Source organism: Barbatula barbatula (genome assembly GCF_947034865.1).
Source record: "Barbatula barbatula genome assembly, chromosome: 6".
In the NCBI taxonomy this organism is placed as follows: Eukaryota; Metazoa; Chordata; class Actinopteri; order Cypriniformes; family Nemacheilidae; genus Barbatula; species Barbatula barbatula.
This window is the reverse complement of record NC_136765.1, coordinates 21,063,760-21,089,385: the sequence shown is the minus strand read 5'-3', so window position 1 is coordinate 21,089,385 and position 25,626 is coordinate 21,063,760. Positions and strand designations below refer to the sequence as shown.

General features: G+C 39.1%; 1 protein-coding gene across 1 annotated transcript in view; it reads left to right on the top strand.

Annotated features, from left to right (window-relative positions):
- The first annotated feature begins 214 nt into the window (after positions 1–214).
- ccdc85ca (coiled-coil domain containing 85C, a) overlaps positions 215–25,626 on the top strand; it is a 28,892-nt gene continuing 3,480 nt past the window's right edge. Inside the window, exons 1-4 of the mRNA XM_079458711.1 lie at positions 215–1,498; positions 19,951–20,030; positions 22,348–22,452; positions 25,443–25,538. Of these exons, the coding sequence (XP_079314837.1) occupies positions 793–1,498; positions 19,951–20,030; positions 22,348–22,452; positions 25,443–25,538 (987 nt within the window). The 5' untranslated portion in view covers positions 215–792. The remainder of the gene's footprint in view (positions 1,499–19,950; positions 20,031–22,347; positions 22,453–25,442; positions 25,539–25,626) is intronic.

The following is a 25,626-nucleotide window of genomic DNA, read 5'->3' as shown; positions in this document are numbered from 1 at the left end:
AGAATTTTGTAGCCTTGTTGCACGATTCTTTGAAGAAGATGTCGAATAGTTTTGTTCATTTTTTATTGGCCCTGGGCAATTCATTGTTTATTCCAGAGATGAGATAGAAAATAGGAGTGTGACGGGTGGACGGGCTAATAGGTTATTATTACTTATACCAGAATGGGCGGGCATTACGCACCCTAATATCAAAATCATTAATAAACATGTACTTACTCTTCATATACTCTCTCAAAATGTTTCATGCGTCATAAATCATTGGGGACGCCAACATCAGTTTAATGTGCTATTTTTCTCAGCGTTGTTTTGGATAGCTCCTTCAGAATCGTTGTGCTTAATGTCATTGTTGAAACAATTCTTTGATCCACCGCGCGCCACCTGGAGAAACAATTTAAACAAAGCCGCCGGTGCGGCATAGTGCAGTGCGCGCTGACGTCACTGAACGCCGAAGCGCAACTTCAGACTTCTGCGCGCATTCCCAGTCCATTCATCCGCCGCTGCGTTTGGATGCGCGTCCAGAGAAAGCCCTATAACCGCGCACTGGTACGATTCAAGGAAACATAAACTAACGAATTTATTTCACGAGCTGCCATACACGCTTTCCTTTGTTCGTTTTATCTGGGTCTGGGATTTGTAAAACCACAATTCTTGTTACACTTTTCGACGAAACGTTTCTGGATTAATTTTACACGATGAGTTCGATATTTCTCCTGACGTTTTCTCCGACAAATGATTAGAACGTCGCCACCGTAGGCTATTGCTCCCTTTTGGTTAACTTTTGACGACGGGAATATGGCCAAACACATCACAGACGTCCCGAGAGATGATTTCAGTAAAGTGTCCGACGAAGAACTCCTCAAATGCAGCAAAGAAGAGCTACTTAGGAGACTCCGCAAAGCGGATAACGACACGATGGGCTTGATGTTGGAGCACGGGAACATGATGAAAGACGTCAACCGGAGATTGCAAGTGCATCTCCACGAGATTCGGAGTTTGAAGGAGGTCAACCAGAAACTCCAGGAGGACAACCAGGAGCTCAGAGAACTGTGCTGCTTTTTGGATGATGATCGACAGAAAGGGAAAAAGCTTTCTAGGGAATGGCAGAGATTTGGGAGATACACGGCCAGCGTTATGTGGAAGGAGGTTGGCATATTCCAGCAAAAACTGAACGATCTAGAGGTGGGACAGGAGAGTCTGTTGAGAGAGAATGCGGAGTTGAAGGAGATCATCGTTATGTTAGACGAGGAGAGGAATGGGGCTGGATCCAGGAGCTCTATAGACAGCCAGTCCAGTCTGACCAATTTGAACGGCGGTTCTGGTACCCTGAGAGATGTTGGAGATGGGAGCAGTACATCCAGCACGGGGAGTGCTGGGAGTCCAGATCACCATCACAGTCATATGCTTAAGCCTTCAGAGGGCAAGATGGTGTCTATAAGAAGGTCTATGGATGATCTGTCCACTAACCACCTGCATAGAACCATACCCAATGGACTTAATGGTAAGTCTTAAGAAATCTCAATTGCATTTTTTGTTAATCACAGGGGAGGATAAAAGTGTGTTTGAAATAGTCGTATAAATATATTCTGGGGAAAAAAGCATACATGTTTAATTTTGAACATGCACTACAGTTATTGAGACGAGGTTTCCATTAAAACACAGTTTATGCATGAAGTTCAGGTTTTCTTCATATATCACATGGCTGACAACTTATCCAAACAGCCCGACTCCACGGAAGCTATTGCATCAATTGTCTTAGCCTGTCAACTCAGATGTAATAGGGATTTAATGCTCTTGCCTTGCAGCTTTGGTACACACTGTAACTTCTGTCAATAGACAGTAAAACACTTCATTCAGAGAACACTAGTATATAGGCACATAGAAGTGGCTGAGGAACCAAAGCACAGAAAACAGATATGTAATTAACTTAAATATGATTTATTAAATTATTATTGCAAGTTATTAATAAATAGCTTAGAACTGAAGTATTGCACACTAGACGTATTGCAGGGAGTAAGTAGTTGCTGGTTCTTTTGTTACTTACATTTCTTTGGATTTTACTAGTTGTTGTGATTTGTTGGCAGTTTTTATGTTCTTATAATGGTGCTATTTTAACCTGGGATCTTAGAGATGGTATGTTTACTCGGATACAACATCACGTGTCATTTGAATGACATTTTATCAGTTTTAGATTTGTGTTCCATTGAAGTTTAATCCAGTCTTTGAATCCAGGTTTATAGAATTGTATGAATTTTAATTATTTTTTATATAGCTCGCTGGTATATTCTGTTCAACATTGTGGTCTAAGTCTCATGAGTGCACTGTCGGAATTCATGTTTCTGAAAGATAAATCTCACAAGAAAACAAGTTTCGCGATAGAGGCAAATGTTATTCATATATTGTCATTCACGTAGCTTTGCGTATAGAATGAGATTATCTGTATGCTCTTCCTACCGCGATGGTTCCAGCTTCATCAGCCTTCACATGACTTTAATGCTCATTGATGTGTCAGGCGTTCTTAGAAGTGGTGATTGTGAAAAAGTACTTTAATGTGATGTGTTATGGACACTTTCGCCAGATAGTTCAGTGTTCTGAATGTGATTTAAATATGTTAACTTGTTATTAATTATAAAGCGATGCTTTGTGAGCAGTCTTGTGGTGTTTGTCCATCGCCCGCAAGGCCTCTTTTATCTTGTCGTTCAAAGTTTGTCTGCCAAACCTCAACTCCACCCCTTACCTTTCTCCAGTCATGACCCATCAAAATATCTCTCTCTGTCTCGTGTAGAGAGCGCAGGCTGTTTAGAAAGAGGACAGTCGTTGCATTGTCTTGTGTTCTTAAAATAAAGAGGTCTTTTCTGCCTGTTCAGCTAAACTTCATGGGATATGTTTAATATCCTATGCTTTTCTATATTTTCTGAATTTTAATGTTGCCCAAATTATAATTACACAAGCCCAACATCTGCATGCTTGAAAATCTGTTAACCTACAAAAAAACCTCTCATCCTAAAAATGACGTCTTGTTCCACACAGTTTGTGTTATGGAGATAAAGGCTCAACTCGTGCAATATGATGAGAGATGTAAGTTTGCTGCTTTCATTTTTGCACAGGGCAGGTTCATCATGTTCTTTTTACTTTCCAAGCGATCAGACTTATGATTTTTAATTGGCAGATTATAAAATGACCAAAACAGTGCCATATGTTGAAAGACGTGGGAATTGGCTCTTTTGAGACAGGGCCTAAAATGCTGGCATCATGCAAGCTGGTTTTTCGTGGCACAGTATTCCATAGTTATGTTTGGCGAATGGAAAACTGTGATGACTCATGAAGTTTCTTTTAATTGTGATATGATCTCTGAACAACAAAAACAAAAAGGTATAATTTGTATGCCGCTTTTTGAATGAAAAGTTTATTCATTCTTTGGAACAGAGTGTGTTTCATTAAAAACATTTTAACAATCGACCTTTTTCCACACCACTGCAATATCTTCTTGAGTTTATTTCACCTTATAGCTTTTCTGTTCTTTAGTTTAGCATCCTCATATTGTTCACCTAAATGAACTCCTGACTTCTAGACCGCATATCTGTCCCCTTGAGGGGCAAAAGTGCTTCTGCTTTGAAGAGGCCCCCCATCAAGCAACCAGCGGACCGAAGGTTTAGTGGCTGGGGTCAAGATTCTGTTACAGAGTTCAGATAACGCTCCACCCCGCTTCTTCCCACGGCCGGAGTGAAAAGAGCTTCAGTTACCCCTATTCAAAACCCTCCATCAGGTCTTTAGAGCCCCTCTGCGTCTGTCAATGCTACAGATGTCTTGCTTGTCATGAAGTGGATCCCAATTTACGAGCGAAGCTTTTAGCCTGGATGTCACATCTCTGACAAAGATCCGTTTCTAAAGCAACTCAATTATGAATTGATATTTAATGAATACATTTCAGTTGGTTAAATATACAGTATATTGTTCAAAGTTTCATATCGACGGTGAGAATATGTATGAAGTCCCTCCCTGTGAGTTGTTAAAGGGAGCAGTCTAGAAGAGAATAATAATGGAATTGTTCTCCTGGGTATTTCCTTAGTGTGCCAAATTTAGGATAATGTCGGTGCTCCTTTTAATTCCCCGCGTCAATTCTTGTTCGTCACGCTTTCCCATGGTAACCAAGTAGCAAAGATCAAAGCATTACACTTAAGGCGGCATTTTTCGCAACAGCCAGCCGCAGGTTTAGGCGTCTGTGTCGTGGTCTGCGTCGTCTTGAGCTGTTGGAGCAAGGCATTGTTCTTTTTAAAAACAAACAGCAGTGGAGAGCGCCTCCCAGACAGCTCAGACCTGTAGGAGGGGGTCTTTGGTTCTGCTGAATTTGATGTTTACCATGTTATTGCTTGTTCCCCGCTGCTTGTCGTTGCCTCATAAAGAAAATAATAATCTCACGCATGCAAGTCCCTGAGAGGCGGTTGTGTTAGATGAAGTTTTAAATGGGCCTGTAATTGGGATGTCCCACTTTAATCCTCTGGCATTACTGAATGGGTTCCTGGGACATGGTGTTTTAACGAAAAGTTATGGGTTCTTTATGGTTGTCTAAATCCTCTGAATAGCACCCTGGTGATAAAAACAACACGAGCTGGTTTGCTGGTCTTACTTAAAGGTATAGTTCATCCAAAAATCCTCAAGTTGTTCCAAACCTGTATTAATTCGGAAGAATGTTTGTAACCAAAGACTTCTGGGGCACTATTGACGACCATAGTAGTCTTCTCCATACTATGATAGTCAATAGTGGGCCAGAACTGTTAGGTTACAAACATTCGATATCTTTCTTTGTGTTCAGGAGAACAACACACTTTATACAAGTTTGGAACAACTTGAGAGTGAGCAATTGATTACAGGATTTTTCTTTTTGGGTGAACTATCCCTTTAATGTGACAGGTCTAGGTGTTGGCTGGTCTAGGGTACCTTGCTTAAACCAGCTGTTTATATCAACGTGACGTGTGTATATTTTTCTTCTAGGCTGAAAAGGTCATTTATAGTGAAACGTAAATGTGGTGAGATTTATTTATGAATTGATTATATTTGAAGTAAGACTGGTTTGGTGGTCTTTCAGGAGACGAGTAGTTTTGTATGCAGTACGGTTGTTTTGTGGTTGTTGCTGTGATTTGATGCAGTGCTGTTTTGTTTTGAATGTACTGAGAACGGTCTATCAGTGATGATGTGCTTTCAATAAAGTACTTTCAATAAACTCCCATATCAGATTCTCAGGTTAATGAATGCAATTAGACATCATTTCCTGTGCCACTCCAGTCATTGCGCAATGTAAGCCATTGGATAAAGTCAAACAAGACATTCCTGGAAATATCATATGTCTGCTCTGAATTAAACTGAGAGATCACAGAGATTACAGGGCAAAACTTTGTTCAAACAAGAAACCAAAAAAAATGTCTTTAAAACATGAGGAAGATCCTTTGATTTATACAGAATGTTGCCTCAATAAAGAAATGTAGACTGCATTGTGTTTGATTGAATAGTTTTTGTATATACGCAGAAATATGGAGACATGCAACAATGGTCTTTGATGTCGTTGACGTCAAACTTTGCTCTTAGCATCTAGAGAAACAATACGTATGTGCATGACATTTAATACTGTAATGTATATCTTCAGAGGACACAGTTAAAGATGTTTTGCAAAATATCACCCTTTGTGTTTCACGGCTTCAATGTAAACGGTGAATATTTCTTGTTGGTTTTTTATAGTCATTTTGAACGTTTATAATTCTGACAGGGCATTTGCATTCGTTCTCGTAGGCCTAGTCCACACATACATGGGTATTTTTATATACAGAGTTGTTCCTTCCTCGTTTAACAAAACCCCCGCATCAACACGAAAATGCAAAAACACGCTATAAAGCGCAGTCCAAAGCATGCCAAACCTACAGGTGGCGATAAAACCCTAACCATAAAGCCGTGCTGGCCAATCAGTAGCCTGGAATCTGACATCAAACAAAGGAAGGCACGCATTCCAGCGTCATACGCCAAATCTCAGAGTTTGTAAAAATCTTCACACTGGTTTTCAAAAAAGTTCGGTTTCGGTGACCGATTACTGCGTTTGGACGAAAGGGCAAACCACATTGAAAATACCTGAGTTGGTGTGGAAAACAAATGAACCCCCCGTGTATTTTAAAACAGTCGGCTGTCAGGAGTTTCAACATTCCTTGAAAACAATAGTGGAAGTTTCACATTGTCAATGCGTGAATACTGCTGAAGGGCCTGCTATTGATGAACTGGTTAACCCCGTCAAACGATTGAACATATGTAACCAAGGTACATAAATTGCCTACATGAGTCTGTCATTTCTGCCCACTGAAGCCTGTCTGTCCAGAATAAAATAACTTGAAGTGTGGTATTGTTTTTTATCGGTTCTGTGCTTCCCAAATTTGCCTTTCTCATTGTACACAACACCCTGCTGTCCCAAATGGAAAATATGAAGGGAGTGGATGGAAAGGGGGTCACGGGGCGGGTGGCAGCACTGGTCTTGCTTAAAGCTTGGGGGTGGGTGTGAAACGCCATAGCAACAGTAATTATTAGCTGGTTGATTGATCCTGCAGAGATGGAGGGGGGCAGCACTGTTTTTCTTCAGAGATAGTGGGTCATGACAATCGAGGGCACCCGGGGTGAGATGGGTTTCCAGAGAACAGACGGGGGATTGCAGCCAGCCTGTTGCATTTAAAGAGATTGACTTATATTTAAAAGATTGAAAGGGATTGCTCAGAATTATGTTTGCATGACATTATTTACTTATTCAGCAGAAGCTTTTATCCAAAAGGATTCACAAATGTGGAACATCATGAGCAATTTGGCATAAGAGCAATGTGTTCAAAATAGGGATGCACGATACATTTTCGGCAATATCCGTAGCGGCCGAGAAATGGACATTTTTATGTTATCGGTATCGGCAGATAATAAAAATTTTAGGCCGATATATTATAGCCGATAAATCATAGTTCATTTCCTATTGTTAAACTTCTGCAGCTGCACTCTGCTCAAGGTTAAAATACGGTTCAGTATTGTCTTTCTGTCATGATCATTCACCAATATATCGGTTATCGGCTTCCAATGTTAAAGAATCATCGGTTATCGGACACAATTTACATATCGGTGCATCCCTAGATCAAAATAATGTTATGTTGTTCAAAATAAACTAAATGTAACTACTGCGCCTCTTGTCCATGCAAAGTAAGTATGTAGTTTTTGTAGTTTGCTCCAAAACTGACTAAAAATGCTTTTTTCTTACAATATATATAGAAATGTAACTGCACATTATGTTAATTGGGGGTGGATCACATTTTGTGCGCCATGAAACTAAACATTTGTATGTGTTTAAAGCTACCTGAGGATGAGTTAACAATAACAGAACTTTTGGGTGAACGGTCTCTTTAAGATATCAAATATTTCCATTGGTAATAGCTCGGAATGCTTATGTTTCTCTAAAGGTGCCACTTTCCATGCCAACTATGAAATAAGTCAGTGTTGTCCTGAGAGCAGCCTGCGTTCTAAAGCACTCATTGATTTCAATGGTAAGCTCAGCTTTCAGCCCTGTTGAACTTATCTTGTTGACTCAGTTTCCTTGTCTTGGCTTGTTACCGCTGGAGGAAACGAGCCGAGAGTTGATGATTCCGGTCGGATGAGTCCTATGAGTTTTTAGATAATGGTTTTCCAAACAGTGTATTTATTCCTATTTGTTATAATACACATATCGTGCAACTACGATTACATTTATACGTTGTCTGATACCTTACAGCTTATACTACATTTATTTTTTGACATAAGCACCATAGTTTGTGAAAAAAAGGTTTTCTTGTAGCTTCTTGTCTTCGTGGAGCACTCATCTTTCTTTGCTTAAATGTCTCATCCTGTTTTCACAGATTACTGAAATTCACACCATAACACAAATGTTGACAGAGCAGATCATCTCACCAGGTTTAAACTTTTCTGGGGAAGTCTGGAGCTTTTTCATTCTTATCTTTCTGTGTTGTGACTCTATTTTAGACGTTAGGGGGGAATACGACTGTTGGACCCCTGCCACTGTCTGGGGGGTGTGAGGTTGTGCGCCCTGTGTCCGGCTGGGCCATCTGTCCAACGGTATTGTTCAAAGCACAATGGGACAAGAGTCCTTCAAAGTCCAGTGACTGAATAGAGTCGTAACGTCACCCTGTTAGGGTCTAAGAGCTCCTAACTGTGGCATGGAGCATCTTCGATCTTGTTCTTTACTTCCTGTTGCATTTCTTTTTGACTTTTGATTCCAATTGCATGTCTCTATTCCACCATCACATTTGTTTCTCCACTGTGTCTGATGGAAGATTTGATGAGAAGTTTATCTGCACTCTTTGGCTTTAAGATATTTCTCCCATGGAAACCCAGGAATGGATTTGAGGTTTGGAGATTTTTAGAAATAATAAGTGTGCTTGAATACCTTATTTGAGACCACTTGTTTGTGAGACTATAAGCGTTGCTTATGAGCACTATTTATTTATATCACACATTGAAGCTGAGCTTTTATAAACTCATAGTGTAGAGACTATAGAGTCTCTAGACCCATGGCATCCCAGACTCCAATATTGTATTGATTCATGGCCATCTGAGAATAAGTAGTTTTATACACCACGCAATTCTATATATCTATAACAATTCTAGTATTGTTTGTTCAGATGCTTTAGGTCTGATAGGGCGTTTGGACCAGGAAGTGGTGGTGTGTGATGTCAGACTGAATAAGCAGATGAAGTAATTGGAAATGACAGTCATCAGCCCACCTGTCATTGAGGAATTTTAATAAACATTGATTTCCAACACTGAACACAGTCCAGATGAATGTGTTGTAAAGTAGTGTTAAGAAGCATTTGTCCGAGGGTGGGGCGACTGAGATTTCTCACATGCCAGTTTGAATTACAGATCGTAACCTTGAGGGGGATATTTCATACTTTGTGGGAGGAAAAATAGCACATGTACATTGTTTATGTTGCCTCTATGTCATTCTTGTCTTTGTTACTTCTATTTTCTATTGTAAAGGAAGGTTCTTTGTTTACATAAACATTGTTGAGATGGTCTCTGTTGAACAGTGTTTTTATGGTTTCATCGTCGTAGTAAAGTTGACATATAAAGTTTAACTTGTGGAAAGTTAAATCTTTAAATTGTGATTTTCCTGCCATTAGGGGGCGGCGTGGCTCAGTCGCATGACGTCATCAAATTTAGTTAGTTTTGCAACGTGTTAATCGCGAAAGTACTAGCAAATGCCAAGGCGGGAAGATTTTAAACTGCAGTTTTTGTAGTTGCAATTCAAATCTGTATCTAGGAAAACATGTAAATATGTGCTATGCATTTGTATCTTTTTGCCAGTTTACACATTTGTGACTATTTTTCTGCAACTTCAAATTCAAAAGACAGATTTGTCAGTTTTGTCCACGAGTGCAAATCTCAACATTCAACTTTCAACTTGGGCTGTGAGTGTACATTTTAGTGTACAGGTACAAATGCTTACTTTACAAGTTCACAAAACGACATGCTCTCAAGTTTTGCTACTGATTTAACTTCATAATGATCTGTCATAGCCATTCAGGTGAAAGCTTGTCTTTGATCAAGATTGGTTTGTAACGGTTTTGCTTGTCATCAGCAATTCAACCTAATGCCATTCAAAACCTGTATGACTTTTTTACTTCCGTGGAACACAAAATAAGATATTTTGAGAAAGTTCTTAATGGTTTTGTGTCCATACAAGTCAATTGTGACCGATATTGTTTCTTCACAAGCTTTAAAAAGAAAGTCACACAGGATTGGAATGACATTTGTGAGTACTACCCCCTAAGTATTTCTTTTTAAAAACTAATACCCTACTTATCCTTCAGCAAACACTTTGTCACACAGGAAGAATGAATACTTCCCATATCAGCTGTTGTTTACAGTGTGCTCTGTAATATTGCTTCATAAGATGAATATAGGTGTGACCCGTTTGTCCATCATGTGATTATGCAGGATAAGACAGAGCTCAGGCAAACAGTGAGTCACGTAGACATATAAATCATGCGTAAAGCTAAGATTAAAATTCTATACTGTCATTTAGCCTATATATTGAAATTCTTTTATGTTTTTTCTCGTAGCGCAAGTAGAACTGCAGTCCGTACATGCTAAATGCATATGCGAGCGAGTGTGTGTTTTCTAAGTATGTGTGTGAAAGACCTCTAGTGAAAAGACGAGAGCTATTGAAAGAAGGAAAGAGAATGGGAACACTCATTTGGCAGAGGCTGGAGGTGTAATAACTAAAGCAGCGTCAGGCCCTTTAGTCAAACAGCGGGGCTTGTTGCTAGGATACATTCTTATCAATACCTTGGTATGCAGTTTATCTTCCCCACGCGTTTCTCGGATCCGCGCTCCGTCACCCGCTTATTCAGTGCTCTATTTTTGAATCAAGCAAAGTCTCGACTGCATCAGGCTGGGGACCCCAAAAGCCCTCTTCTGACTCTAATGCTGACAATACAGCCCTGGAAAAATGAAGAGACAATTTATAGACAACTATTTTCAGTACTATTTATAGGTGTGTGTTTAGGTAAAATGATCATTTGTGATTTATACAATATTCTTTCATGTTTCAAATAAAAGTAATTTGTCATGTGATAACCTCGATTTTTATCACTGTTTTTATGTGTCTTGTCATGCTGTCAGTCATTGCTGCTGGATGACCTATTTGGTTTTATTGAAATTCGACAGACACTGGATTGTAATGGCCACAATACATCTAGATATGCTGATCAAATTTGATTACTAGCCTCGCCTTGATCTTTATCAAGATTATTTCACCGTGGAGATTCTTTAAAGCACTGTTGGTTTCACACACATCTAACTGGACTTGAACTATGCCTCCATATTTTCATAAGGCGTGTTCGACAGTTTATCATGTGTAGTACAGTATGTCCAGATGTAAAACACGAATGAGGGTTATAAACAATTATGTCACTGAAAGTAGGACATATGGAAACGCAAACAAAACTACTGCAACAAAACAAATAGTTCCTTAAAGTCTATCTGGAAGAAAACAACACGACGGAATTGATTTATGGCACGTTCCTTCAGAGTTATATTGTTCTTTGTGATCATGATGAAGAAGACAAAAGAGAGCAATGAATTAGTTAATGTAAGCAGCCAGGTAACATACTAACATGCTATTCCTACAGGACTGCAGCATTCGGTACGTATAAAGTGCATAGTATGCATATTTTCGGGATGCATGGAAGCCCTAGACGACATGCATTTGCTCACAATCGCTAAAATATTTTTGCACCTAGCATGCAATCTGTTCATTCTCCGTCCTGAGCATCTTATCCAGTATCTTATCATGGGAAACGAGGTGTCAGCAGGTCTTGTGATGGCCGGAGTGCCGTCTGAAGACTTGCTCTGCTTTTCTTCACCACCATCAAGAGCTTTCTTTCCCTGTGGGGTTTTAAAAGCCTTTAAATAAATGACTGGAATAGATAAGCCAATATTATGGCACATTCAGAGGCACATTTACTCTTGTGTATCTTTGTGGTCGATCGCAAAACTCGTGATGCAGATTGGCAGGAGGTAAACAGACGTTGCAATCGGCACACAGCATGATTCACTGTTATGAGTTCGGTTTACACCTCTTTAAAAAGACAAACATTGAGTTTGAGATGGAGGGATGGAGAGAGGGCGCAACATCGAGACGTGAGCAGCGGAGAGATAGAGAGAGACATTCAGTGGGACAGTGAGCATATGCTCCTCTACTAATCTACAGATTTTAAGCTATAAGATGATTATGGTATTCAGAGCCTGCTGGAAAAACGCAGTGGGGAAATTGGCTGTAGTCCATCTGAAACGACTTGGAAAATGTGCATTTAAAGTGACTTCTGCCCTCTTACAATGTAAAACACATCAATTTGAAGCTCAGCACAGCGGCTAGGGTCTTTAAAAAGCTGTTTAATGGTTATTTATTGTTTTTTGCATTACTTTTGGTGGCCGCTGTTTACTAATGGATTTTTGCTTTTTCTACCAGTGGGACATAGAAAGTGATATTTTTTAGTCTAGAAAAGAGTGATTTATCATTGAATGATTTATTCATTATGATACTAAAAATAGTAAAAATTGTGGGTGGATGTGATATTTTTTCTCTATTGTTTCATTCATCAAAAAGGAAGGATGCAAGAAAATACAAATTAATGTTTGAAGGCAGTGTATCTCTAACTGGGGGAAGTGGTCCAGTGGGGGCCACAGTTTTTGTGGCATGTTATGAAATATAGAAATCTATCATACATTTTGTGCATTTAAACATCAGAACAATAAGAAGATCAACCAAAAGAAGTGTATAATTGAATATGTTTTTGGTTTAATGAAAATGAGTCTTTATTTGGGGGGGCACAAAGAGATGCACCCTACACAAAGGGGTGAACCAATTTGAGAACCACTGTTTTAAGGTCTGCTCACATCAAGAACGATAACTATGACTATAAAGTTTTAAAAATACAGATGTGGCTCAGTTAGTTATTGTTATCATTATTTGTGTGAAAGGGGCTTAAAGGTATAGTTTTACAAAAAAAACCCTTTATGTTTGAAAACACATACTGTATTTGACTCTTCCTTCTAATATATTTTATATTTAAAGATATTTTGAGGATATTAAGACATTTTTTAGAGGGTGTGCGTCCATACAATAGAAGTCAATAGGTGGTTCGGTTACTAATGTTCTTAAAAAGTCATAGAGGTTTGAAATGGCATGCGTCAGAATTTGATGATGACAGAATTGTAATTTTTAAATACTTTTAATGCTTGGTTTTGGGTTTGTTTTACGTATGAGCAACAGTAAATAGAAGCAAAGATAATAAAAATACTTATTCCATGCGAAAAATATAACTTTTATCATAGCTTACATCAGTTCTTTTCTATAAAGTTTTTGTATCTCTTTCCCTCTGTGGTTATTAAGAATGGACGGGCCGTCGTGACTCGTGTATTCTGGATTCGCTCAACCGAGCGTCCAAGGATGTGTGTTGTTCACAAGGGCCACGGTGTGGTTTCCAAGGCAGCATGCATGATGTTTGTGTAAGGGGCGGGGGGCACTGACTCACGTCCTTGTTGCTGTGTGATGCCCCCTGCTCTCAGCACAGCGAGCACAGATTACATGTGACGGTAACATTTCCCCACGAAGCCACGTGCGGATGGACACATGAACGCTTTTCCGCTCTTTCCCTCCTTGCGCTTCAGTATCGTCATTTCTCTCTCTTTTTTATTTTCTGCCCCTCGTGCCCCCCTCTTCTCTCTGCCTCTGGCAGTTTACACTGCAGATCCCATTTAGGGTACGGGAAAAGCATTTGTTGACATTCAAATGCACCCGTGGTGCACTTCATGCATGCGCGCACTCTGTCACTGACACATGCTGCGTCCGCAACACATGTACAGAAAACATTGTGTGTTTCCTCAGATATGAGACGGTATGTCCTAGCTGGAATTTATCATATTTGATTACATGTTTGTGTGAATAAAGACATGACTTGAATGCACGATGGCATTAAAATAATAACTTTTACCTTTCATTTCCTTATTCCTGGAATTGTCCCAATAATAAGATGTGACTTTTCATATTGCCATTCAAAATCATATTTACATAAAGGTCACCATGACTGTTTGAAAACCTCAAACATTAACTAACATTTTATGAACCTAAGTCACACAGGCATCGAACTCAAATGTAACACTGTTTTTGTTTGTTATGCAATGTGCCTTGACAGTATTAGTCTGGACATGGCATTACTGTGTTTTAAATGCCCTGTATTTTCATTCCTGTCATTGCGTCTCACGTCAGGAGCTTTCAGTGACAGCAATGCTGCAGACTTGTCCTCGGGACAGGAGCCTGTTTCATAACACAGTTAATGAGTGAACTCAGCACATCTCGTGTTAATGTGTGATCTCCGCTACCCGCTGAGCTTGCGCAATCTGAACCGCGTACCTGCTTCAGAGCTTCCTGACACTGTCTCCTGGTGCCAAGGTTGTTTTACAGGAAGCAGACCGGTTAAATGATTGCCCTATAGAGGAAAACGCTTTGTACGTTGCTGTAGTTTGGTCGACCTCAGATGGCTATTTTATTCTATTCGTTCTTTTCAAAACAGCGATAGGAAGTGTTTTCTCAGAATGCTATTTAATTTATGGCCGGGGTGTTATGAGTTATGTCGATTATTAGGCCGACAGAACACAGTATCTGTAGTTAATACTTATCTGGTCAGAAAGACACGTTTCTGAGATATTGTGATGTCACCGATTTTAAGATTTACACACAGTAGCCCTAAAGCCTGTAACGTAGTGGCCTTGAAAGAGTTTGTTTCTTTTTCTTTAGTTTATGTTGGGCGCCAGACAGTTTTCATTAACTGTCGCAAACTCTCTTCGACCCGTTCAGCAATTGAATAACCTCCCAAATCAAAAATTTTTAAATAACAAGATTATTATTAAATCAGTTCAAATCTTGTGTAAACAACAAAACATTTGGAAACGTACATGAGCATGACATCCATATAGGAACATGTAACAAGTAAAAAATTTTGAATGACATTTCAGAATAAAAAATACCACACCTATAGACATAAACAAACGTTAGGTGGCCCAAACTTAACTTCTGGCAGACATCAATAAAAGAATCAGTAGTTTTAATTTAGTTCCAAAAATCATCAAAATTAAACACAGACTAGTTCACTTTAGGCCATGCGCATCTGTATTTGTCTCCTGATAACTCGTGCTGCAAGGAATCAATGTTCTCATTGCGGGGTGAACTGTATACAGGCCCCCGAATATATACCCTCATCAGGTTTCATGGGGAAATGCTTAACACCAGCAAGATAGTCCCGAGTGGTGCGGAACAATGCTGTACTGTTTGGCCAGCTCCACTTTCACATCTTGTAGTAATTGAAATCATTCCTGGGCCTTCGTCCTACCAAAGCTTATTTCTCTATGCTGCTCGGGGACTGCGCACCCATGGAGGGTGGAGGGATCGGAGTTGTTATTGTAGAGTTACTTTATGTATGATTTGAACGTGGGGTCAACTGGAAAGGCTAATGAGCTTTTTATGAATTCCAGAAGTCAACCTGCCTGGGTGGCATGTCAAAATCAAGGATTAGAACAGGATAAATGCCTCGTCCACAACCGGTAGAGTTACCGTAATAGTTTTATTGTTAACAGACAAACACAAGTCTATGAGTTACACGACTTATGTAACCAATGTGTGTTTGAGATCAAAGTCCTTGCAGAGTGATCTGTCTTTGAGGTCCGCTTGGTCATTGCACGCTAATGTTTTTCCAACCTTTGAAAGTTTCTACGCAGCTACAATTTTCATTGATAGTTACTCTGTTTTCTATGAAAGAAAATTTGAAATGTAGCTTTTTTATATTGGTCGTATCTAAATCTTTAAATAGAGATGGAGAATGAGAAAATTGTTTGAAAATACAGAACTGACGATGTTGCAAGCCAAATTCAAACCCGCATTGACCACGAAAACCCATCAGTTTATGGATTAACCACTAAGCCACTGAACCGTGTTGTTTATTGCAAAAAGGGTAAAAGCGACACGTGCAACTGGGTCACTATCATGACAGGATCAGACAAGACAGACGGGACACTTTCTCTAAGGCTATACATCACAGTGTCTTTCCAATTTAGTTGAGCGCACCCTGAGACGTGAACGGCAATGCCAGCACGATAGGCACAGATCTTGCGTCAGCATTGGACGGTACTCCGTTTCTAAAATGACACAGTAAGACAGATTGTTGGATTGTTACATTTCCGTCATATCACCTGGAGTGTACTTTTATTCTTTCTGTACATGTCTTTATGTCTATAAGCAGGTACGCGTGCGTAAAAGATGCAAGTTCCTTTTATAATCCTCATGGTTTCCTGCGATAAACAATGGCCAGACATTTGTACAGTTCGTGGCTAACTCTCGACATTGATAATGGTTGTATTCGTATCGGGGCGTATACCTCATTCCTGTGGGTTAGCTAACAAAACCCCAGTGAGAGGGGTGTAGAAAAGCATTTCTCTCACACGTACAAAGAGTTCCTGCTGTATTGCAGACCTGCGGAGATGAAAGACTGTGTCCGGCTGTGAATGGAGCTGGAGGGAGTGTAATGATCCGCTCGTGCTCCCGTCAGCGGTTGGAAACGCTGGGGATGGTTCGAAGGAGGGTGGCACGGGAGGGGGGATACATGGCGGAACCGGCCAGGCTTCGCAGACCGCTTCTCTAATCAGCTTGGCTGTGTGTCAGGTGATTTACTGTAGTTGGATTTAGAGCTGCAACTAACGATTATTTTAATAATCGATTAATCTGTCGATTATTTGTTCGATTAATCGATGAATCGGATACAAATTTTTAAAAGCATTCATTTTCAACCCTTTATTGAAAAATAGAACTGACATTGCAAAACATATTTCAAAAGCTTTATTATTACTTATTATATTATTATTACAGCTTGCTGTGGTTTACATGATGCATTTCCCATCAAGAAGCCTCTCATGGTTTGCTGTTTTTTTCGGGTCTCTCTGATGGTCTTTCCTCTACCTCCGCTCTGCTTTTTTAATTTATTTTTTCTCCGCTATGCTGCGCGGCGCGATCAACTTTTTTTAGTCCTGTGACACACTAGATGCGTGGCGTGAGCGTCTCAGAAGCCTGGCGTGACCGTTTTTAAATCGGCTCCCATGTTAACAGGTTAGAGCTTGCACACTGCCTGCGTGAGACGAGCCGCACGGAAAACGCGTGCATGCTAGGAATTGAATCGACGCCTATTTTTCACGAGACACGCAAGCGTGTTGGAAGCGTTTCCAGGCAAAATAGAATAGGAAAAGATGTTTATATGTAATTTTGTACACGAATACATATTAATGAATGCCATTTTGATGTTTGAAAGCTAATCATCATTTATTTGATCGTATTTTCAAATTGAATTTCATTAAACCAACATCTACACGTTACGGGGTTTACATGTCCACTGTAGAAAACATCAGGACTTAAATCATGTTTATAATGCATTTTTGGAGAAACAACAAGTGAATATTGAAATAAATTATACATTAATATTCCTATTAAGTATGAGATATTATTACTAAAATGTTGCAAATGAATACTCCAATTAACTACTTTTTTCCATAAAATCTTCCTCCAAGAAAATGCTTAGGCTATATCCAATGAAAAGATACATTGCATTGAATGGGAATATTAATTTATGTCCATCTTAAACACATATTGCATAAAGTAAACACGTGCATCAATTGATTACGTTACATCTTTAATAACATATCTGAGAATCATCTTAATACGAATTGTGGTTCGTATTAAACCCCAAAATGTATTGGTGACTGAATTATTTTTGTTTTTTATGCTCTTAACAATGTGATTAAAAATGGAAAAAAATATGACACACTACAATAACAACGTAGTCTAGTGTGTCATCTGAGTGACGGTCCAACATCAGGTAATAAAGCTACAAAACATTTGGAAATGTTATTTAAATAAACAGACAGCCTACTTACTAATTTTTCGGATTTTGGAAGGTGTAGGTTATGTGAAAAAAGTTTAAACTTGTCGTGAATACAAGACCCTTGTCTGTCGGCGGCCTCCCTCTATGTCACCTATAGCAGCAGCAGCGCGCCAGCGCCGCGTCAGGCACGGTGCTGGTGTGCAAAGATACAGAAAACACGACGCAGCCGCCACAGAGCTGACACGCAACAGAAACGCTACGCTCACGCCACTCAAACATGCGGCGCGCGTTATAGTCGCGCGATACAACGAATCGATAATGAAATTCGTTGCCAACATTTTTAATAATCGATTTTTATCGATTTTATCGATTCGTTGTTGCAGCCCTAGTTGGATTAAAGGGTCACAGGGAAGGGAAAGAGGATTAGATAGGCAGGACCTCTGTTTACTGCTCCGGCCCATTACGGATAGGCCGAGTCCTCATTCACGTATCCATCCCAGATTTATTTTAGAGTTGCTTTTATGTTACTGTCTGCATGCTTTGTTTGTGAAATAAGAGATGAATGAGAAACAAAAATGCCATTTGTTTGTCATTAGGGGCATCAGATTTATTGTAAGAGGCTGCAGTGACACCTGGTGGTGAAAAAGGTTTTAGATCATTAATCTCACTGGATTGGAAAATATAACATGTTGTGGGAAAGCATGATCTGGTTTATCCAGTGGACAATGAGGTCTGGTGACCCTATGTGGTTTATCGGTTTGGGGGTCAAAGTGCATAGACGAGAAAGCGTTAAATCTTGCTTCAAAGCATCAGGGTCCATCCTTGACTGATGCTCTTAGTTGGATGCCCGTTATTCGCTTCTTCTGAGGGTATGAGAGTGAAACAGGTGTGGTAATGTGATGTTAAGTTAAACTGAGAAGAAAGATGGTGAAAGGAAAACAAATCAAGGGATTTTTATGATTATTTGAGCTGATGTAATCAAAGGCCCTTTTGACATTATCCGTCAGCATATACCCAACCGTCCTCATGCCATTCTTATGCCACACTTTTTTGTACATGAGGGCACGCATGCCTCCAAAGAGCTTTTTTTAAGTGTTTCCACATTGATATTGACATGTCTTTCTTGGAATTTCTACTACGTTGTTCTTGTTTAGCAACGTGTTCTGCATTATATAATATGCAAGGATTTCTTATGCTTTATTCGCCGGTTTCTTTTGGTATAATGACTTATAAACCGTATACAGATGTCTGTAGGTTTCCCATGCAACTCATTTCCTATAAACAGAACTAATTTTGTATCTCTTATTAGAGATGCTCCGATAACATTTTTACGAGTACGTATATTTATTTTCTGGTTCTCGCTGATACCACTACCGATGTCTGTACCTGTATCTTTAAGTGAGGTGGCCATTTTACAAGCACACTGAAACGAATTACTCTGCCTCAAAACAAAGAAATTTTTTGTGCTTGTCACAAACTGTTAAAGCACAAATTTCAGTCAGTTTTGTCACGTGAGGGATCGGTCTTTGGTATCGGTGGATCGAGTATGAGTACATGAGCTTGGTATCAGTATCGGCACATCCACATCTCTTATAAAGCTGCCTGGTCTCTTTCATCTCACAAAAAACATAATTTCCTATTTTTTTTAATGTTTTTTTATTTGATTGTTTGCCATGTAGCATTCAGATCCCTTGTGTATTTTTATGTGCCTCTTATTTGTAAGAGATATTTAGTGTTTGGCCATGTAAAAGTCAGAGATAGATACCCACTAGAATGTCTTCAGGAAAGCACTCTCCGACACCAAAAGGTTTTGAAAGGAATGCTGGGAATGCATCCTATCACACAAATGGGGGTTACTCTAGTAATGTCTTCGGAGCCTGATTCATTGGCTTTTACCACACAGACATCAGAAATCAGTTTGTTTAGTCGTGCTGTCCACTAGTTTCTATGACGTCCAGTGCTGTTTAGACAAAGATGGGATGGTTTAAATACAAGCAGCTTTACTAAATTCTTTGTTGTCTTAATGAGCTCTTTAAAAGTATAATACTTTTCCTTTACAAAGGAAATCTTTTGCTTTGACAGATGTCTTTTATTTAACTCAATGCAGTTTCAGTGCATTCTGGGATGTGGTATTATATGTCAGAGCCTAATAGAAAACAGCACGATTTTGAAATGACTCAGATTCCAGGACCACCAAAGAACATCTCAGAAACTGCACCGTGAAATGCTTTTGAATGCTTTTGGACGCATGTGTTTGGAGAGATTTATACAGTACTGGACCTCAAAATCATATAGAGGAAAAATCGGAGACCACTACACATGTAGTTCATTTTAACGGTTTACATGATCATTTTCAGATTGTTTGAGTCATAAATAAAAGGAATGCGAGAATACAGTATATCTAATATAGATTTAATGCAAATTTTGAATTACATTTCTCTCTTTTTTTTCATTTGCACAGATTCGTCTTCAAACTACATTCGCCAGCTTGAGACTAAAGTCCGGATTTTGGAGGATGACAACAAACAGCTATTATCCCAGGTTAGAGTTGAGGGGGGTTACTCTGTAAGCCTCTGGTTATTTGACGGTTTAAAGAGTACATCTAATGAAAAACATGCATATTCTTGCTTGAAAATGCTTGAAAAACAAAGTAAATCTGCTTCACGTTCAACATGTAAAAGATTTATTTTGCAACCATCTACAGAAGTTTTCCTGGATGTACAAGTAGACATTAGTTGCAATGCGGCAATTTATTAAATGTGCTTTTAAATGGATTTTAATAAAGTGCTGAACTTTTAAAGCATGATCCCCATTGCACCTTACGCAGCACACCAGCAGCGGTAGATTAGGAATTAAAAATGAACGTGTATTTGTGGGAGCAGAGCTCATATTGGCGCCAGATGGAGGCCGTATTCTCTTGAACCATTTGTGTGTGTCAAACATAAGTACAAGGTTCTGATGGTGCACACAATATTCATCAATCAAATAACAGAAGTTCAGAAAATCATAGAAAGTCAATATATACAGCAGATATATATAATATAACTTGGAATGAATCCAAAAGCTTAATGCTAATATTAGACTCAGCTTTTTGTATAATGAAGAAAAGGCCCTGGAGCTCAGACTGTTTTATGAGACAAAAATAAAATGAATAATGTTCTGTCTTTCAGGACGAGTCCAGCTCAACAGACAGAGATATAAATCTTGCAAAGCTGTCAGTTATTGCTGTCTTTGATATGCTTATGTTATTTCTTCAGATTATATTGTTCTTTCTCTGATGATGGATTCATTCTCTCTCTCCTTTTATTACCTCAAAAGATGAGCGTGAGAGAATTCTTTATACAAATATCTCAGAACATGCACGCGTATTGTATTCCACGACTGTCTGGAGATAAAGGGTATTATATTGTGTCTAATAACCTTCAAGAATAGCTGATCAAAGGCAATTTGACTGTTACTGAAGGCAATATCTTATTTTAGTTTGTCGGCTGAAGGATGTCTGATGGGAGGAGATGACAATGGATTACGGTGATTTTGCAATAACGCTGTCACTTGTTTCTCAAGCGAGTTGTAAATGGCATAGTGAAAGCTTGCAGATGTGTTTCGCTGTATAACATTTCCTTTGGTCTTAAAAGGAAAAGAATGTTCTTACCTACAAGGGACGTAAACGCATGCCAAAGTTCTCATTCACGGGGTCAAACCTGTGTTCAATTTTGCATGCTCAGTAAAACATTGTCAGCCGAAGGGAATGCATTTCATTGAAACCTTTCGTGTGTCTTTGGATTTAGTTGTTTTGCGCCAAAGTAAAGACTGAGATATTTTTCTGCTGCCCTTGCATTAGCTATCGTCTATGATGAAACCGGCAAAAGAAACCACATAGACGTTCAGGGAGGGACTTTAGCCATATCTAGAGATCAAAATATCAAGATGTGCTCTTTTGATGTGGGCTATTAAAAACATCTAGCAACTGCTTGAAAACACCATATCAAGCACCTTTCAACAAACTATAGTATCATAACAGGAAGCTGCGGGTGGAAATTTAGGTGTGGCTGTAGGCATTTTTCCGTTCACTACATGAACGTTATGTAACACGAACACAGGAGCAACACTTTTGTGATGGTCCATTTTCCTTGAAAGAGGGTCAGAACCTCACTTGGCAAATAAAACAACAGACTGTTTGCACATCAATGAACACTGAAGAAAGGATGAATGTTCTGGAAATCCACACAGATTAATTTAACACTTCATATCTGTGTTAGAATGAAATGAAATAGGGAAGACCTTCATGCGTTCTTTTGTTTAGAAGGTATGGGCATCCGACAATGAAATATTCAGAAGTTAGAGTTTTGAGGACAGGTGTCTTTTGGCTAAATTTCCTCGTCATTATTTATGAAGCGTGTCCAGAATGTTCCGCTTTGCTGTCTTTACCTTTGCCCCTCTCATATCACAAATCAGGAAATGATCTATCCATTTTGTGTCGTCCCCTACCCTTTTTTATTAGTTTGGCCTTCTAAGGGAAGCATCAATATTGCTTTTGCCTAAGATAAGGGCTTGATACCACAAGCTGTGTTAAAAGGAACTGTGGTAATACTTTTATAATGGGCAATATAAAAACAACCTGGCAACCACATAGTAACCATTTATATTGTCTTAATAAAATAATATACAGTCTTGTTTTTACTACTATAAGAGGATTCTTGTTTAGATACCTTATTTGACCAGATAAGAAAAGCTAATGAGTCGGGTCAATATCACTATGGTTAGGCCAGCATGTATTTTAGTTTTTTGCAGTAGGCCTATGTTTTAGCTCAATTAAAAATATTTTTTTTTAATTAAAAATGATGTTTTTCATTCACAGCAGGGGAACATCGGAGATCTGAAGACGCTTCGGAAAGGGCTTTCCCTGTACCACTCAGAGTCCCAGCTCACCTCGCTTTCCCAGTATCAGGACACGTTACAGAACGTACGTATTCCTGAAGGAAATATAATGTCTTTCATTGCTGGTCTGACCTGACCTCATTATTTTGTATCGAAGCTCAAAGCCTAAACCTAAACCAGGATTTTTCAAATTAAGCAGATTACATTTAAACAACAATTAGCTATTGAAATTCCAGCTCTTTCCAAAAAACACGGAACAGCTGCCAAATGAGAATTGACCACAAGAGCAAACCAGAGCCAAAGAGCTTAATAACCGGGTTTATGAAAGTGCCTGATGTTTAGAGGATCTGTAGCCGAGGCACGTGACGCTAGCTACCTTTACCAATTTTTTTAGAATGTAAACTAGTCTTTATTAGCAAATGTAATGTAATGTAATTTAATTTGTTTTGTTTAGTGTAGTGTAGTGTAGTTTAGTTTAGTTACAAATTATAGGATAAAATATTAAAACATATATTAAATCATTAATTTCTAGAAATATAATTATTTTAATGATTATTTATTCAATTAATAAAAATTGTGCATCACTACCGGTGGATATCTCTTTTCCTCTTCCCTTTCCTTTTTTTCTCATTGGCTTTTATGACATCCTCAGCATCATCATCTCCTCAGAAAAGGTCATCTGCAGTCTGTTGGTTGGCAGCGTTCTGCTGTTGCTAATCAGCCATGACAGGCAGAAGCAGCACAACTGTTCCAGTTGAGCATGAGGGGCAGTCTCCACAGGAAGGAGAAATCAATTAAAGAGAGGCACGGGTGTCTTCCTCAGAGGCTACAGGCCTCATTTTAACTTGCAGACAGCCTTGTAACAGAGAGCCTACACGCTCATTGCTTAATTAGCATGGCTTTGAACCTTCACTGCGGCGCTGAATAATGCAGCAGCGAGTGACTGAAACAAGAATGGGGTGCGATAGAATAGATAGAACATATCGGTTGGTGGTTGTTGGGTTACCTGAGCAGGGATGTCTTCAGAATGGCTTTGCATAGTTGCGAAAGCAGCCACTCACAACTTTTTTAATTTAGTGCATTTCAGACATTAAAATTTAGAACACATTTTGTGGTGTGTCGACTGATTATAGGATTTGTTTGGTTTTAGGCTACATATCTGATTCTACAACAGATTTATTAGGTGATCAGTGTGCTTTTTGGATTAAAATAGATGATGAATTCACAATATAAAATTAGAGAGGCATTATTAAGTCTCATAAGAATACCCGGTATTGATTTGGGATTTTTTCAGGTCATTGAAAAGTCTTATTACATTTTGCTATATTTTTTGCTGATCTCTTCACCTGTTTTTTGACAGCAACGGTTTATTTATCCCCACAATCAGCATCAAAGGATTTGCTGGATTTGTGCTGAGGGGCTTTTTACACTGAGGAAGTAAAAAATCACTTTTTCCTGTAACTTAATAAATGAAATGCTTATCATTTTGTACAATTCATTTTTTTTCATACACACATGCACTTACACATGAAATTATATCTAGCGACTTTTCAAACCCTTTTAGGGACTTATTTTTCAAAAAGCAACTAGCGACAAATCTACTAACTATCTATCTAAAGCTACTTTTTGAATAACACAGATGGAAAGTGACTGCTTTTTAAGTGGTCGAGTTCACTAACTATTACATAGTTTTTGTTGTCTGCAAACAGAAAAAGAAGTAATTAAGATCCCATTTATTGTCCATTTGGGTGTATTTCTTTAATATTAAACTGTATACGACAGCTCAGGGAGTAGAGATATGAAGCAGAGCTTGTCAGATATTACGTGATGATGTCACTGATATGCAAATTAGCGCGTGACGTCATCTGCGGAAATTTAGCAACTTTTCGGGCAGGCTTTAGCTACTCTCCATTGAAAATAGTTGGCAACACCGCGTACTCGGGTCAGCCCCGGCCAGGGTTAAGTCCCCACGGCTCTGGCCATCAACAAGCATGCCGGCAACTGAAAGTGGACATCATAGTCATGTTCTCCCAGGCCAAAAAACGAGTCGCAGCATCTAACCATTAGTCTGCTCCCAACCCCAGTGTTGAAATGCAAGCTCAATTGTTGTGGATTTAACGGTTGAGCGGGACTCAAAAGGCTGTTTCTAAACAGGGGGCTCGAGAGACCCACGCTGAAAGGGCTCTTTGTTAATGTGTACCCATGAAGGGGTACCAGCAGAGATGAGTTATAATGAGATGCTTTAACCCGTTTCGAGCCTGGGTTGATTCAGAGAAATAGCTGATGTTTTTTCCCAGCATTCAGTGCTGTTCGGGTAATCTGAGATAGCGGCATGAGCAATGGTGATGGTTGACAGTGATGAATGCCTGCTTGTGTGTGTGTGTGTGTTTTGTGTGCGTTGAGGGTCAAGTCAGATGTGTGTGACTTGGAATGATAATTTTGTCAGCAAAATTTCCAATAGGAGTGTTTTGAATTGTACATATACCTGTACGCCTATACACCCCTTCAACAGGAGCCCAAAAAAGACAAACTTCTCTACAGAGCGCGTTTCGTAACCACATTATCTCCTTTGGCAAAGAAGCGAAAACGTGACGACATGCATGCCTTTGTCAGTTGCTGTAGTGCTTCAAAAGGGTGGAGTGAGCCGTTGGTTGCAATTCACAACTTTACCACTAGATGCACAATGCTCTTTTAACAATTGGGTATTGCATTAGCTAACATGAACAATGAACCATACCTCCACAGCATTTCCTTAAGTTTAGTTCATGTTAATTTGATAATTTAGTGATACATTTGTAAAATCAAACGTTGTGACTGTTAACATTATTTAATGCACAGTGAGCTAACATGCAACAAATACCTATAGAAATAAATAGAACTAAAACATCTAAACTTTTATATTATAGCATCTGTGATGTAGTCAACTGTTTTGTTAAAATGCTCAGAAGTGTACACTATAAATTTTATTGATCTTTTTTAGACATTCAAAATGATATACAAAAACTGCGATTTAAACTGCGTCAGATTAACCCTGACGCTCAAGACCCTGATTGTTTTGTGTGTTTCTGTCTGCAGGGCTCTACACGGATGCCCGGAGGTGATCTGCCATCCCCTGTCACAGGATATCTGCCTGCAGCACAGAAACCTGAGGCTGTTGTACATGCCATGAAAGTAAGATTCTGATACATGTCTGTTTTTTTGCATTTTAAGACAAGCCTTTCACAGCAACTAAAGTACTTTAGTAACCGCTGCAGTGTTT